General features: G+C 43.6%; 8 protein-coding genes across 8 annotated transcripts; 7 read left to right on the forward strand and 1 right to left on the reverse strand.

Annotated features, from left to right (window-relative positions):
- Window positions 1-2,784: 2,784 nt before the first annotated feature.
- Window positions 2,785-3,828, forward strand: V865_005466 (uncharacterized protein; the record flags this gene model as incomplete). Its single annotated transcript, XM_066229238.1, has 1 exon — window positions 2,785-3,828. One exon carries the CDS (start codon window positions 2,785-2,787, stop codon window positions 3,826-3,828), a length of 1,044 nt encoding a protein of 347 aa, XP_066085335.1.
- Window positions 3,829-4,165: 337 nt separating this feature from the next.
- On the forward strand, window positions 4,166-5,332 carry V865_005467 (uncharacterized protein; the record flags this gene model as incomplete). The annotated part of the gene is made up of 1 exon (XM_066229239.1): window positions 4,166-5,332. The coding sequence occupies one exon, from the start codon at window positions 4,166-4,168 to the stop codon at window positions 5,330-5,332; it is 1,167 nt and encodes a 388-aa protein (XP_066085336.1).
- A 900-nt stretch (window positions 5,333-6,232) lies between these two features.
- On the forward strand, window positions 6,233-7,575 carry V865_005468 (uncharacterized protein; the record flags this gene model as incomplete). Its single annotated transcript, XM_066229240.1, has 3 exons — window positions 6,233-6,412; window positions 6,487-7,477; window positions 7,538-7,575. 3 exons carry the CDS (start codon window positions 6,233-6,235, stop codon window positions 7,573-7,575), a joined length of 1,209 nt encoding a protein of 402 aa, XP_066085337.1.
- A 391-nt stretch (window positions 7,576-7,966) lies between these two features.
- V865_005469 (uncharacterized protein) lies at window positions 7,967-8,762 on the forward strand (the record flags this gene model as incomplete). Its single annotated transcript, XM_066229241.1, has 2 exons — window positions 7,967-8,434; window positions 8,490-8,762. The coding sequence occupies 2 exons, from the start codon at window positions 7,967-7,969 to the stop codon at window positions 8,760-8,762; spliced, it is 741 nt and encodes a 246-aa protein (XP_066085338.1).
- Window positions 8,763-8,904: 142 nt separating this feature from the next.
- V865_005470 (uncharacterized protein) lies at window positions 8,905-9,534 on the forward strand (the record flags this gene model as incomplete). The annotated part of the gene is made up of 1 exon (XM_066229242.1): window positions 8,905-9,534. The coding sequence occupies one exon, from the start codon at window positions 8,905-8,907 to the stop codon at window positions 9,532-9,534; it is 630 nt and encodes a 209-aa protein (XP_066085339.1).
- A 439-nt stretch (window positions 9,535-9,973) lies between these two features.
- V865_005471 (uncharacterized protein) lies at window positions 9,974-10,726 on the forward strand (the record flags this gene model as incomplete). Its single annotated transcript, XM_066229243.1, has 1 exon — window positions 9,974-10,726. The coding sequence occupies one exon, from the start codon at window positions 9,974-9,976 to the stop codon at window positions 10,724-10,726; it is 753 nt and encodes a 250-aa protein (XP_066085340.1).
- Window positions 10,727-11,051: 325 nt separating this feature from the next.
- On the reverse strand, window positions 11,052-12,182 carry V865_005472 (uncharacterized protein; the record flags this gene model as incomplete). The annotated part of the gene is made up of 1 exon (XM_066229244.1): window positions 11,052-12,182. One exon carries the CDS (start codon window positions 12,180-12,182, stop codon window positions 11,052-11,054), a length of 1,131 nt encoding a protein of 376 aa, XP_066085341.1.
- Window positions 12,183-12,851: 669 nt separating this feature from the next.
- V865_005473 (uncharacterized protein) lies at window positions 12,852-13,460 on the forward strand (the record flags this gene model as incomplete). Its single annotated transcript, XM_066229245.1, has 1 exon — window positions 12,852-13,460. One exon carries the CDS (start codon window positions 12,852-12,854, stop codon window positions 13,458-13,460), a length of 609 nt encoding a protein of 202 aa, XP_066085342.1.
- Window positions 13,461-14,083: the final 623 nt, after the last annotated feature.

Raw genomic sequence — 14,083 nt, forward strand, 5'->3', positions numbered from 1 at the left:
AATATCCGCAACTATTTGTTTTCATTAAATCTCTTCATGATTCTCTTTGATTGTTTACAGAGCTGCCTATCGTAGATAATAAATTGTATATAGCATATGTGATGCATTCCGACGAGCCACATTCTGATTATATGCAGACCGACTATGTCTAATTGGTCTTTGGTACAGCTCGTTCAGAACTCCAGCTCATTGCACATCGATACTTCCGGTGTCATCGGGTTGATCGGACTAGAAAACTCGAATCAACAAGCTGGGCAAATGTTTAATCCACTTGTGTGTGCATATCCGCTAGGGATATAGACTCCAATTAGCTTGACAAGTGATCGAAACATCATCAGTATGATAGTCTATCTTTCAGGATGATATCGAGATAAATGCACGAGGAACCTTAACCCCCATGAGTTAAACATGGGGCAACAACGTACAAAGCACTTTTTGGTTGTGATCAATTACCGCTCTCACATTATTTTGTATTTGAAGTTGATACGCGAAGGTATGGTCAACAGACTAATTATCTCCAATAGGGATCATATGAAAAATCAGAGATATGCTAATGAAAGAGGTTTTGCGATAGTTGACGATTGTGATGAGACGTGCCCGGTATATCCGTATGATAACGTGGATGTGCACATGTGGATTTGATTAACAGTCTATGTTATTGCTTTACCACCGTGCTGTGTCTTCCAGACCCTCATGCATCCACGTTCAGGTTGCTGTCCATGCACACAGGCCAGCAAGCCATGGATTCCCCAGGTACTGAGCTACCGCCAAGGATGGTAAAGTGGGGAAAGCTGTGAAGGGCGCAACGAGAAAGGTCGGCTAGCACATTATGCTGACAACTCGATATGATTTGAACCTTTACCTTCTTCGCTTCTTGGTAGTCAGGTATTGAACGATCCGATACCCATCTCGTTTTTCAGCTCCTGCGCCCTATGAACTCAATTTTCAGCAATCGTTGTATTTCCCTATTCGACTCGGAAGCTGTCACTCTAGTACACTATGAAAGGCATCTTATCACATTTCCGCAAATCCCGACTGGCGTACCGGGGTTGAGGATGACGATAACCCTCAAGATCAGTCATACGAGCTATCCGTGTACGACGAGTATCAAGAAGATTACCCTTCCACTAGGCCATTTCACTACTGACATATCCTTCAAGCTCCGGCCTCATCGTGAACATCACTGTACAACGATCTCCTGAAGAACATCACAATCGCCGAATCCAATGCTCAAACCATCTTTGACTATGTGTCGTTGTCTAATCCTATCGTACTGGAACAATTGGGTAAAGTCGAAAGATTATCTGTAGAAGATCTTGAAGCTGCTCAAGCTATAGCTGCTGCCCTCGATCAGAATTATATCCTTTGTGGCCCTCAAGATGAACATTGTTTTGATCTTCCTCCCTCAAAAAATACTCGGCAATCTCACTCACGTTAGTCTTTGACCTGAATTGATTCATACACTCATCACTTCGAATCCAGTAGAGGATCTACATATCACTAAGATCTTTCTTGCATTAGCTTTGGGAAAGAGCTCGTCAATACTTTGGTCGATGCCACTCCAGTAAAAGATTTACATATCAGCAAGATCTTTCAAGCTCTCGCAATCAAGCTTCAACCTCATCACTTCTGCATAAAGGTCTTAGAAACGAGAAGAGGTCTTAGTAAAGACCGATATTAAGAAGAAATTCGTTATCTATTGCCACTGAAACTGGAGGTTCTCTTCAAGCATTGGAAACTCAAGGCATACACTACACCTGGCTGCATAGTAATTCCCATACCATACATCTCATCAATAAAAGGTATCGTCATGTTGTGTACGGACTGTTGTATGATGATAGACGTGATAGGGGTGAAGATATTAGTTCGGAATGTTATAGGATTGGTGAGAAGCATATTTCATTTTGCCAAAGGAGAGTTATACCAAGACTTGCTCAATACGAAGATCCATCTTGTCAACGTTTCTCATGCACCTAGTCATACGCCGCTTAACGATCGGATGCTTGAGAAGATGGTACTGGAGATAAGTACTAGCAGGAACTGCCATGGTGATAAGCTTTCAAATCGGGATATACATCCAGGATGTCAGAGGGCTTATGGATGATTGAGAAATAAGATGGATGTCGTCAAGTATAAGGAGATGATTCAGCCTTGCATATGCTGAGGTCGCAGGTAAGTTGGGATGAAGGATCATGCCATTTTCGGTGTAAGTGGATGAGCTTTATACTTTCCATGTCCTTTTGTATTGGATACGGCTGATATCCATTCAAATACAGGTAAATGTGCTATCAGCTGTACTGTATTGTAGCATTGTGTTTGGTCAAGGGAGGAGGGTACCGATTTTTGATGATATGGGTATGGGGTAATTCTTCGTGTGCTCGAATGTAACTGATTGTGACTCTATCAAATTCATTCATCGGTTGATACGGATATACTCGGACCTTGCGACCTCAATATGCATTATGAGATATACTCCAACGCGTCCTAAGTATGTTGTATGGCAATACTGTACGAGTGGATTACGGCACTTGGAGAGGGATACACTGTATAGGATCGGCCGAAAAGATCAAACTGTTTTTATCAGATAAGATGCGTTCAGGGTCAATCAACCGCGAGTGGATCGTGAAGGGGTAATGGGGGTAGGAAATTTAGTGAGAATGCTTAGAAGCAGATGCCCATACGCGAAGTACATTTATATATCTCTGGTCTCTGACTTGTTTCGTCAAATCGTCTGTATCCTCTGTCCTTTCAATCACCTGTTCTCAATCTTTGCTATCAAGCAAGATGACCACTCTCACCGATCTCAACCCATCACCTTCCACTTCACCTCTGGATCTCGATCGATTCCCCTCCGATATTATCTATCATCTGTTCCACACAATCGATGACCTCCCACCATCCACTCTGTATAGTCTTGTACAATGTTCATGGGAGATGCACGATCGGTTCGCTCCCGTGCTCAACCGCTCCATCGACCTCAAGAAGACAAACTCCAGAAGTGTTTTCAGTGGTTTAGACAAGACCGATGGTCAAAGCGATGGACCTCAACATAGAAGAAAGGCAGACTTGCTAGGTCAGGCTCAATACCTCTCAATCAACGATCTTCCATCTGCGGAGTATCTCTCTCAAGCACTTACATTATACCATCGTATTTCCCCTACTTCCCCTACTTCCCCTAATCCTTACTTCCCCAACCTCACCCAATCACTCTTCCAATCGCTGCACACTCTGGCACTATCTTCCAAAGCCATCATGGGTCTAGCCGATCTATACAATTCCTGTTCTTGGGGTTCTTCACCATTCAATATCCCTTCTCAACCTATTCTTCGTTCTCTGAAATATCACCTAAAACCCAAAGAAGTTATCCTTGATTATCCTCAAGGTATGATAGGACTACACATGCACTCCTGTATCGAAGAAGTCATATCGTATATCTCTCAGGGATGGGATCTAGATACTCTCACATGGACCAATCTAAATAGATCAATGGTAGGTCCTGTACCTAAATCCAGGAAATTGGTCTATCAATTTAGAGAATGTACACATCCTACGAAATGCTCTCCTTCGCTTAAAGGTTGTCCGGAACATTATGATCATGTTTCCCTCAGCTGTAGTACGTTCATTGACCATATACATACCCTACCCTTCTCTTCACCGGATGAGGCTCAAAAGGGAGTAAGATTGGAATTAGAGGGGCTTGGATGTATGTTTTCGTTAGAGTGGGAGAGGGTAGTTGAAGAAGTTTGGAGTAGGATGGGTAGGGTGGAGGAAGGTGATTGGGAGAAGATTGATAGATGGTACAGGGCCAAAGTTAGTCTGACCGCATGAAGATTAAGAGATGCGTACGATGGGTATATATGTCGGCCTCAATTCTGAAAGATTTGAAGTATTGTATGTGCATCACCATCATGCGTATGAACTTATACCTATTCATCCTATGACGTGTACTCCTGGATCAGAGATGTACCTTGCTGAAACGGTATATACTCTTCGGATCCGAGCCGATTGTTGTGTAGAGTACAGTAGTTGACGTCAACCACAGTCACATCAACCCTTATTAGATGATGAAGTGGACGTATAACTACTGGATACTGTACTGTAGAACCAGTGAATAAAGCTTACTATTTTATTCATTGTCCTAAAGTCACGCATCACCACCATCACGATGCCACCGAACAAGCAAAGCAAAACATCTTCAGCTAAACCCAAGGATCAATCCAAATCAAAGGCAAAGGCAAAACCGAAGTCAGTTCCACAAACTCTTCCATTCTCAACCCTTCCAATCGAGATCACCTCCCTCATATTCTCATATATCGATGATCAACACAGTCGACAAGACTTCTACAACTACATTCAAGTTTCCAGACAATTTTACACTCGATTCATCCCTTCCGTGTATCGAAGATTAGAATTGAAAGACCGCAATGTCAAGAGAATCTTCAGAGGTGTAAACATCGATATCAAACCTGTCAAACCATCGACTAGACACGAGAGTGATTCAGAGTTTGGGTCCGGCTCCGAAGGCTCTGAAGGTGGTGAGAACGAGAAAGACGGTCATACGGAAGATGAAGAAGGTGGTGATACTTCTATTAATGCTGGGAAAGAAGGAAAGTGGGATTTGGGATCAAACCCTCAAAATATACACGATCGGAAGCTTTCCCATCTCCAACATGTCAAATCACTCATCATCACCGATTGGACAGCTGCCAGTACTGTCGCTGCCATCCTCAAGGAGTCGAAAAGAAACCTTGACAATGAACCACCCTTCTCTCAACTCAGTACTTTGGCATTGGGCCATTGCTTCCTGTATTCCAACGAATTTTATCCCGATTGTGCCTGCGACACTGAGCCGGTACCCACCAGAGTGACCAAGCAGCTCGCTACCCTTCGTCCCAAACATGTCTGTGCAGATTGGTCAGCTTCAGTAAAGTATCATTTCGAGGAAGATGGTTTCGACACCTATATGAATCATGTAATCGGCCAATACAACCTCGAGTCGTTCACCTGGCACGGTATATCTGCAGGAACCTTGTTTCCTTGGTGTCCAACCGGAGTCTTGAATTTCCGAGCGTTTGCTAAGGACTGCGGGGGATGGAATGAAGAGAAACAAGAATACGACGAATGCGAATGTCAATGGACACTGCAACAAGCATCACACTATCGTTTGGAGAAGAAGAAATCAAACATCCACATGGAGATTATCAACCTCGACTGTTTAGGCGATATCGCCTCCGCATACTGTATATCGATAGCAGCGGAGACGTTCCAAGAATCGAACATGCACAGAAGGGTGAACTCATTGTGGACAATTCGAAATCCCATATCAAGGTGACGATGAAAGCTCAAGCGGAACCTTGCGTCTGTTGTGGTATGAAATGATGAGGTGAGCGAGTCATTTAGTGACTCTTGGTAAGAAGATTCATTGAGACCGCTGACGATCAGGATTCACCATCAGTACTTCTACATTCTCCGATCAGCCAATTCTGATGAAGATCGTTTGGGGTTATGGGGAGGCAAGCGAATCAAGTTATTTATGTAGTGTCTCCTAGTCCAATTTCATGTCAGGTATGTATAAACCATGTATGTCATATGTCGAACGGGAAGGCGCGTCGGTGTACAGTACGAGGCATTACTCTGTCTTGATCTTCAAAGAGCGATATGCAGAAAACCTCTCGTCAGCTCAACTTGGATTGGTTGATTGAAGTTGACGTGGATCCGAGTCATGTTTCATCACCTGATGAAAACGATCTGTGCGCTGAACATACGATCAGTTGAGTCAACCATCACTATATATACACACATATATGCTCTACACATCGCTCACTGACCTTCTTCTCTTCCCCTCTCTCTATCAATCGTGGTTGCATCTCCAGACATTCTTGACCTCTTGCGCCCGTCGAAATCACCGACATCGCATCAGTTCATCATAATGTCGAAGACGAAATCAAACAACAAAGGAAACAAGAGCAAGAGGAGGAACAAAACCAGGAAGAATCTCAATAAAAACAATGAAGATAGCACGATCGACACACCAGTCAGCCCAGACACAGAAGTCAACCACGTCAATGGCCTCCTCAACTTCCTCTCCTTTGGGACCAAACCCACAATCAAGCGTTCCCCTTCATACCATCTTGATCAACTCCCTCCTGATCTCTCACTCCACCTCCTACATACCATCGCATATTCCTCAGACAGGTCTACTTTTGCATCTTTGGTCCGAGTCAATCACGCAATGTACGACCACTTCTCTCCCTACCTGTATTCTCGGGTCGAGGTCAACAGATTCAACATGTTAAAGGTTCTGTACGGATTGGACTATGATCTCGAGAAACATAAGCAGGATGGCAGACGTGTGCGATCGATGCTGGCTTTGGCTCGTTCCAAGAGAACCATGGATGCACCTATGGATGAGGTGAGCTGACGCATGCGATCGTTGGACTCTACGATAGAAGCTGATCGACATGTTTTCCTTCACTTGTACTATAGATTCTGGGTCCGCCCCTTGAGTCTCATAACCGAAAGATCAAACTTCTCAACATGGTGAAAACTCTTGTCATTACCGATTTCTTCGCTGCGGAAGCCATCGCTCGATCTCTTCATCCCGACTACTCAGACTACCTCGATTACGACAGTGAGCGACATATCGACGATGAGATATACCGAAAGCATCCCGATCTGGGACCACACCTAGATATCAAAGAACCCTTTCCAGTACCTAAATCCCGCCCACTCGTCTTCCAAAAGGTCGAAAACATTTCACTCGGATATCAAGTTCTCGCTGCCAACTTTTTCTACTCGAACTGTAAACACGACGGTGAACCTAACATCCATCCCATCGTCAAGGCTCTGGCCAAAGGTCTAGATTGCAAGAATGTCTGCCACGATCATGAAGCATCGATGAAATACCATAAAGAAGGTTATGATGAGAACTTTGAACTCACTCTCAAACCTTTTTTGGATAATTGGGATTTCACTACTTCCAATTGGCATAACATGAATCAGATTATCATGCCTTGCACTCATTCGACACCAAAGATGAGACTCTTCTTCGACCCCGACTCGGTTCAGGAGAGTAAATTGAAGATGGGTTTGAAATCAATCAAAAGAAGAGAAAGCGATCGACAATTCCTGATCAAATTTTTGGCTTACTTCATCGATTCGCATTACTGGTGTTGCGCTCATCCAAGAAAGAAGGAAGAGACTGTCATTGAGATTGTTTATCCCACCAAGAACCATCTACTGGTCATACCGGAGGAAGATGAGGTCGCCCAAGCTTCGTTGATGTTCTACGACAAGAGATTTGCCAGTGAGACCAGTGGTGAAGATTCATATGACGACTGTATGGAAGCTGCTCAAAAGAGGTGGAAACAAAGAAAGGATTCGGGTTGGTATGAGAAGTACGTGAAGATCGTTAACTGGGATGATGCGGAACCTTGTAGCTGTTGCGGGGATAGGAGGGCACCGGGTAGAAAAGCCTGTGAGTGCTTTTGGCAAGACTCAATCCGTTACTGGTGTATAGGTGCTGACCATAGGATAGATATTGAGTCTAATGCTCGATTCGCTCTTATGGAGTAGTCCGTTGGATTCCACAGGATAGGGATATAAGCCCATAATAAAGGTAGTGTAGTTCTTCCATCGCATTGAGCCAGAGTGATTTATGATTATGAATTTATGTCTATGTTATTTTCCTGTTGCCAAAGATAAGTATATCAGGACTGCTCTCATGCGACGAAGCTGACGAACAAACATGATGCTGGTGAGCACGTTCTTATGTCAAAATGCCAAGACTACCGCCGAAGTCAAGAATTCATTGACCTCCACGTGACCCGACCACCTCGGATTGTTTGGTTCCTCCAACATCGAACTGTAATTTGTGGACATATAATGACACAAGTTGACCTTCTTATTCCAACGCGTCTGAACTCTGAATATATCCCATACTGAGCGCCAATGTAGCGTCATCAACATGCCTTCGCTACTACCCAAAGTCGAAGTCGACATGACCATCCTGACAGGTTTGGGAGAACACAGTGAAGACGAACAATCCTCCCAACCATCTCTCATATCCGACCTTCCATCCGACATATCAAACTACCTTCTCACAATCTTACAAGAATCTTGTGATCGATCAACACTCTTTCATCTCTCATTGGTCAACAAGCAATTCTGCCAGATTTTCTCTTTCTTGGTATATGAGAGAATGGAGATTAGCGAATGGAATATGCGTAAAGTATTCGCAGGGATGATTGTAGATGCAGTAGAACATGAAGAATACCTTGAACGACCGGCTATGCGATTGATCGAAGAACCGAAACCTACTGTAAATGATGAAGAGATCATAGAGAGTCTGGGTTGTATGGCAATGTGTTTTGGGCCAAGGAAACCTAAACCTGAGGCACCATCAGCATCAGGCGAGAAAGGGCAGCAGAGGAAGGTGAGTTTTGCTGAATTGTAGAGAAGTGGATAGAATACAGGATGAAAGGCGCCAGAGGGACTATGATAGATATGATGGGACTTCATTCGGTAGGGATTTGATATCGATATGGAATAGGAAGAAGAAGTTGTTGAATTCGGTTAAACACCTAAGGTTAAGGGATATAGTCGCTGCGACGGAGGTAGCAGCTTATCTTGGACCAACACACAAAGAATTACAACATCATCGATCTCGACCAAGAGTAGAGGGAGAACATGAAAAACCTGAATTATTCCGGAATGTCCAATACCTAACTATCATTCGGATTCGAACTTCTATCCTCGGATAAACAATCAGATGTGAGAGAACCCATACATTATGGTGAGCTTGCTGGACTAGCCAAACCTCCGAGTTCACTCAAAACAATGGATCGTTTGATGACGAAATTACGTCCGAAGGAGGTATGTGGCCGACGGGATGTAAAACAAAAGATGGATAGGGATAAGATGGTTTTCATGAGGGATTTGGAATATATGTGTAAGGTTTGGAAAGTAGAAAGATTCACATGGCATGTCTACCAGAAAGATGAACTTCAAGGTGGTCATAGGAAAATCAAATCAAGTGACAATACCGACGGAAGGAAGATATACCAGTCTGAGGTCATCGATTTAGTAAAGAGTATACCGAATCTTCAGATCGTCTATACGGATATATGTAATTGTCAAGTTGGTTGTTCACGATCACATTTAGGAGTGGGAGGAAACGAAGATGAGTGTTGGAGAGAGCTTGGATACGCTGCTTTGAAGGTTGATTATCTCGGATATGGATCAACGGAAGATGATCATCGGTCGATTGAGCTGGTAGGATCACCATGTTTGACTTCCATCACATTTGACGTAATTGCCCAAGCGGCTTTAGAAATGATAGATAAGATGGGATTTGACGGTACGGAGCTCAGTCTGGCCAAGAGAAGATGGCAAGATAGGTATGAATGGGCCAAAGACCATCTGCTGGTCATACCGAACCTAGAGGATGGGCGGTGTAGATGCTGTGAGGGAATACTGGAAGATAAATTTGGGAATGCGTTTTGGAAGTTTGGAAGAGGGATGAAGGCCCTGTAGTAAGATAGATGGCAATCTTCCTTGAGTGTTGGATCGGCGAGCTAACAAGCTGGGATATACGTATCTGACTGATACGATGAAATCCACTTCAGAGTATCTTATGCATGTAACTAATGTACAACAGCAACATCGTCCTTCCTGCAGTGTATAAGACGGACGAAGAGAACGCTCATCCCGACGATCCCGAAGATCCGATCGAGTGATCGACCTGAACTTACCTCCACTTACGCTCTTCAACTGCATCGAAATCTATAAACGTATCGTATCTCTGTCTTGATCTTCACCTTGTGCTTATCGAAGGACAGAATAAACATCCAACTTATAGCCATTAGTATACATGTCCTTCATCAGACAACCAATATATCTCAAAGCCCTCAAATCGTACCCACACCTTACATCCGCTTTGGTCGGTCTCTCGTCTCTTACCTACTATTACAACATGTCATCATCCACATCTGCATCTGCTTCGACCGTTTGGCGTCAAATCCCATACCAACCGCGCTCATCCCCATCTATGACTCCCTTTCCGTATACTGCCAAAGATTTCGAACCGATGGACGATTCGCCGGATGAGATATTCTATTCCGAACCTCGCTTCGTCACTCATATAGATGATGGAGCCATCACCGCATTGCGATCCTATTTCGCAGAGGTGTTACCTACATCCAAAGGATCAAGGATACTAGATATGTGTACAAGTTGGATAAGCCATTATCCACCGGAGGTAGAGAAGGCTATCGAAGATGGAAGTATAGAGGTAGTCGGAATAGGAATGAACAATGAGGAGATGAAATACAATAAAGTGTTAAAAGGGAAATATATAGTCAAAGATCTAAATCGAGATCCAATGGTATCTGGATGGCCAGGTGATGAAGATGGAGAAGGTGAGATTTTGGATAGCACGACGTGCACTGTATCTATCGATTATTTGACCAACCCATTAGAAGTCCTTACGAGTCTCAGAGAACGGACGAAGAAGGGTGGTAGTGTACATCTGATCATTAGTAATAGATGTTTTCCTAGCAAGGTCGTTGCAAGATGGATGGGTATATATGAGGATGATAGATTGAGTATGGTTGGAGATTATCTTGCTTGGAGTGGATGGAAAGGGATTGAAATATTGGTGTTGAAAGAGGGTTCGAGGTTTACGAGAGGGGATCCATTATGGGTAGTGAGAGGGTATAAAGATTGATCAAGTGGATGATGGATCAGTTATTGGAAGAATGACAGGATTATATAATGTGTTGTTGCACATCACGTCTGATCGCTCTTGTGAGTGTGATGTAAAATGAATAATATATTTCTTGCCATTCTTTTTAAAAACCATACTGTTAAAAATGTACAAAATCAACGATCTTTAAATCTCAGAACCATTTCAATATTTTCTCTTCACAGCTTCTTCCATCACGATATGTGTTTTCACTGCTCAACACCTCTCTGGAATTTGAAAACATTCGGATCAGTTCAAGTTCACCGATTTCGTGACACAGAGGTGAAGTCATAACTCACGTTCTATCCTAGAGCTTGCCACAACATGCACAAGGTTCTGCGTCTTCTTTCGATGTAACAGTCAAATTGGTCTTCATCCAATCTAACGCTTGGTTCCAATGACCGATTGTTGATTCATCATAAAAATCGATTCCTGGCCCAATCAACACTTTAACGATGTTCTCAAGCTTGAAATAGGCTGCAGAGGAACATGGTAGGTTAATCAACTCCAGATGATAAAGTTGAAGAATCTCTGCGATATCAGGAGGTGGGCATGCCGAGCAAAGTGTTGCGATAGTCCAGTAAAAGTTTGGCAGGCATATACAATCTTCTATATGATGAAGCTCGGCGCTGTTTTCCTTCTTTCTCAATCCTGCTGGACAGTCTTCGAATATGATCCTAGTGTACTTCCCCCAATGCAACATAGCTGGGGAACTTCGTCGATCTACTCCATGCATTGTGGTGCTTTCGATAGTCCAACTGTCCTTCGCACCTTCATGCAATTTGTTGAAAAAGCTCGATACAGCCCACACATCGTCGACATCGTCGTTGCCCCCTTTGAGCAGATCGAAGCAGATGTGTCGAGGGCGGAGAAATGAGGTGAAAGCTAGCAATTGATCTTGCAGCTCGACCGCGGTCAGACTACTTGATTCCATATCGAGGGTTTGAATTACTCTGAAGCCAAAGGATAATGTCTCGACTCTCTCAAAGGGCGAAACAGCCTGATCGATTGGAAGCAAGTCAGCTGGTCGATTACCAGTCGGACATGAGAATCTAGCGATTGATAGGGCGCTGTCGAGATCTTCCAATATAAGGTGTTTGGTCGAACCGAGCATTTCGATTTGAGAAGGTATCGCTGAAGATGGGTTCTGGTTATCTATAGACTTGGTTTTGTCATCTTCTACTAGGCATTCTTCAACGCGATTGGCGCTGGAAAGGATGTGATGGACATGTTGCTGTCTGAGAGTGAAAATTTCGTAGATGAAGGGATAAAATCTTCGATATGTGTCCTTTGAGCAGTACATGAGTTGAAGCAGATCGGGTCTGTCGGATGCTGAGAGGTAGTCGATGATCATTTTGAGGACTGTTGAGGGGAATCGTTGAAGTGCGAGGGGGGATAGGTGTTGATTGTCGTCCGGCATGGAGTCGATGGTTGGCATGATGGGAGTTATAGCAGGTTTAGGAAGGGTGAGGATGGCGATGTATAAAGTGAAAGAAGATAAAGTTGTGTTTGTAGCCGAGATTGAAATGCAAAAGAATAAAGTGAAAAGGTGCATAAATACAAAAGACTCACTACCGTGCTGGTGGAGAATGGTCAAAGCGTATGTCTTGTTGTGTGATGTGGGTGGTGCATTGATCACATATTGAGTTACACGTGGTATCATCCTTTGGCCCATAAGTATAGGTAGAAGATACTTTACTCTTCGGGAATGGGAATTGGTATGAACTTCTCAATGCGAAATAAAAGCATATTGAGCTGAGAAAGCATGTTCAAGTCCTTTGTAGCCATTGATGGACATGATCATCTAGTTAAATGAGATTTGCGAAGGAAGTCATGGCAGCGGAAGAAGGACCCGTAACTCAATAAAGGTGAGAGCAAATTGTGCCACATGCGATATGTACAGTATAAAATAATGATCTGTGCTCAAACTGGTCAAAGATGCAACAAAGCTTTCGATCTCAAATATCTTGATCGAATTGTTCTTCTCCGTACTCTTTCCTCTTTATGTTCTTCAGCCTTCTTCGGATATTTCACTTGATATTTCTTTCATATTTTGCATTGAAGTGAAATTTCTACTTTTTGGCTCATCTTAACGACTATCGCAACCATGGCAGCTTTCACCACCCAGAGAATGCGCAAAGACGACTCCCACATTCTTTCTTCCCCGGATTTACCACCACTATCACTCAATCGTTTCCCTCCAGAAATTCGGGATATGATTCTTGCCAACATCGCAGCCATGCCAAAAGGCCCTTTGGTCGATATGATGATCACTTCCCAGCAGATGTACGATCATTTTGGTGCGATACTTTATCGTACCCTCAATCTAGACGAGAACAATGTCGAACTGGTCGTCAAAGGTCTACTTGTCGGTGAAAAATCAGGAAACCAACCTCTGCAAATGAGGGACGAGAATGGTAATTCGGTCGATTTCGCCATCGCTTCCAAGGATCAGATTACAGCTCACCAACGTAAAATCAAGACTCTCACTTTGGTACGACAGATCGACGTCGAAGACCTTACAGCGGCAACGCGTCTCACTAACGTCAGAAATGGGGGTTTGCTAGAAAGGGACAAAGGAACCGACACACTGGTCAACATCCAAAGAATCTCCCTCGGCGCATCCTTAGTCGACATGACACGCATAGTCAGTCGCCAACGGCCACTACTTGTATCCGTTGCAAGAATTTATGAACCTCATGCTTCAGCTTACTGAGGGATCCAGGTACATATGCTGTTCATTGATTCAACATAATCGTCGCAGTAGTGAAAGAAATCCATTAAATCGGTCAATGTTACCTTTGATTTTCGAACAAGACATTTGTCTAGATGCGTGTACCCACCAAGGGTATTATGACCAAGCGATGTTCACATCAAAAATCTCCTTTGACAGTGTATCTGATTGATTGTCATTGCTCGACCTGCACTCGATCGATTGGTCCGGACACTAGGGAAAATGGTCTCTGCCCGTTGAGAATATCGGAACTTCTTGATACAATGGCGAAACGAACAAGTTATGATGATCGAAACGTTCTGGAGCTTTTCAATCTTCCCAAATGGTATTTTACTGATATCATGGAAGGTAGCTGAGGGGCCCTTTCGGTCCAAGCTTGTCCGTGAACAGTCCGACTTCCGAGTATATAAGATAGACAAGGCAGTCAAATACTGGAAATCAAGATTCGATTTTTGGAAAGAGCCTAGAGAGGTGCCACATTGCCCCTGCTGCGGTAAAAGGTAAGAACACACTCCGACATAGTGAGTCTTCTTGATCGCATGGACGATTAGTACCCAGCTGACATCATGGCTCCCAGGATATCATAGATCACACCTGAATGTCGT

The sequence above is a fragment of the Kwoniella europaea genome, chromosome 1 (assembly GCF_036810445.1).
Source record: "Kwoniella europaea PYCC6329 chromosome 1, complete sequence".
NCBI classification, from domain to species: Eukaryota; Fungi; Basidiomycota; class Tremellomycetes; order Tremellales; family Cryptococcaceae; genus Kwoniella; species Kwoniella europaea.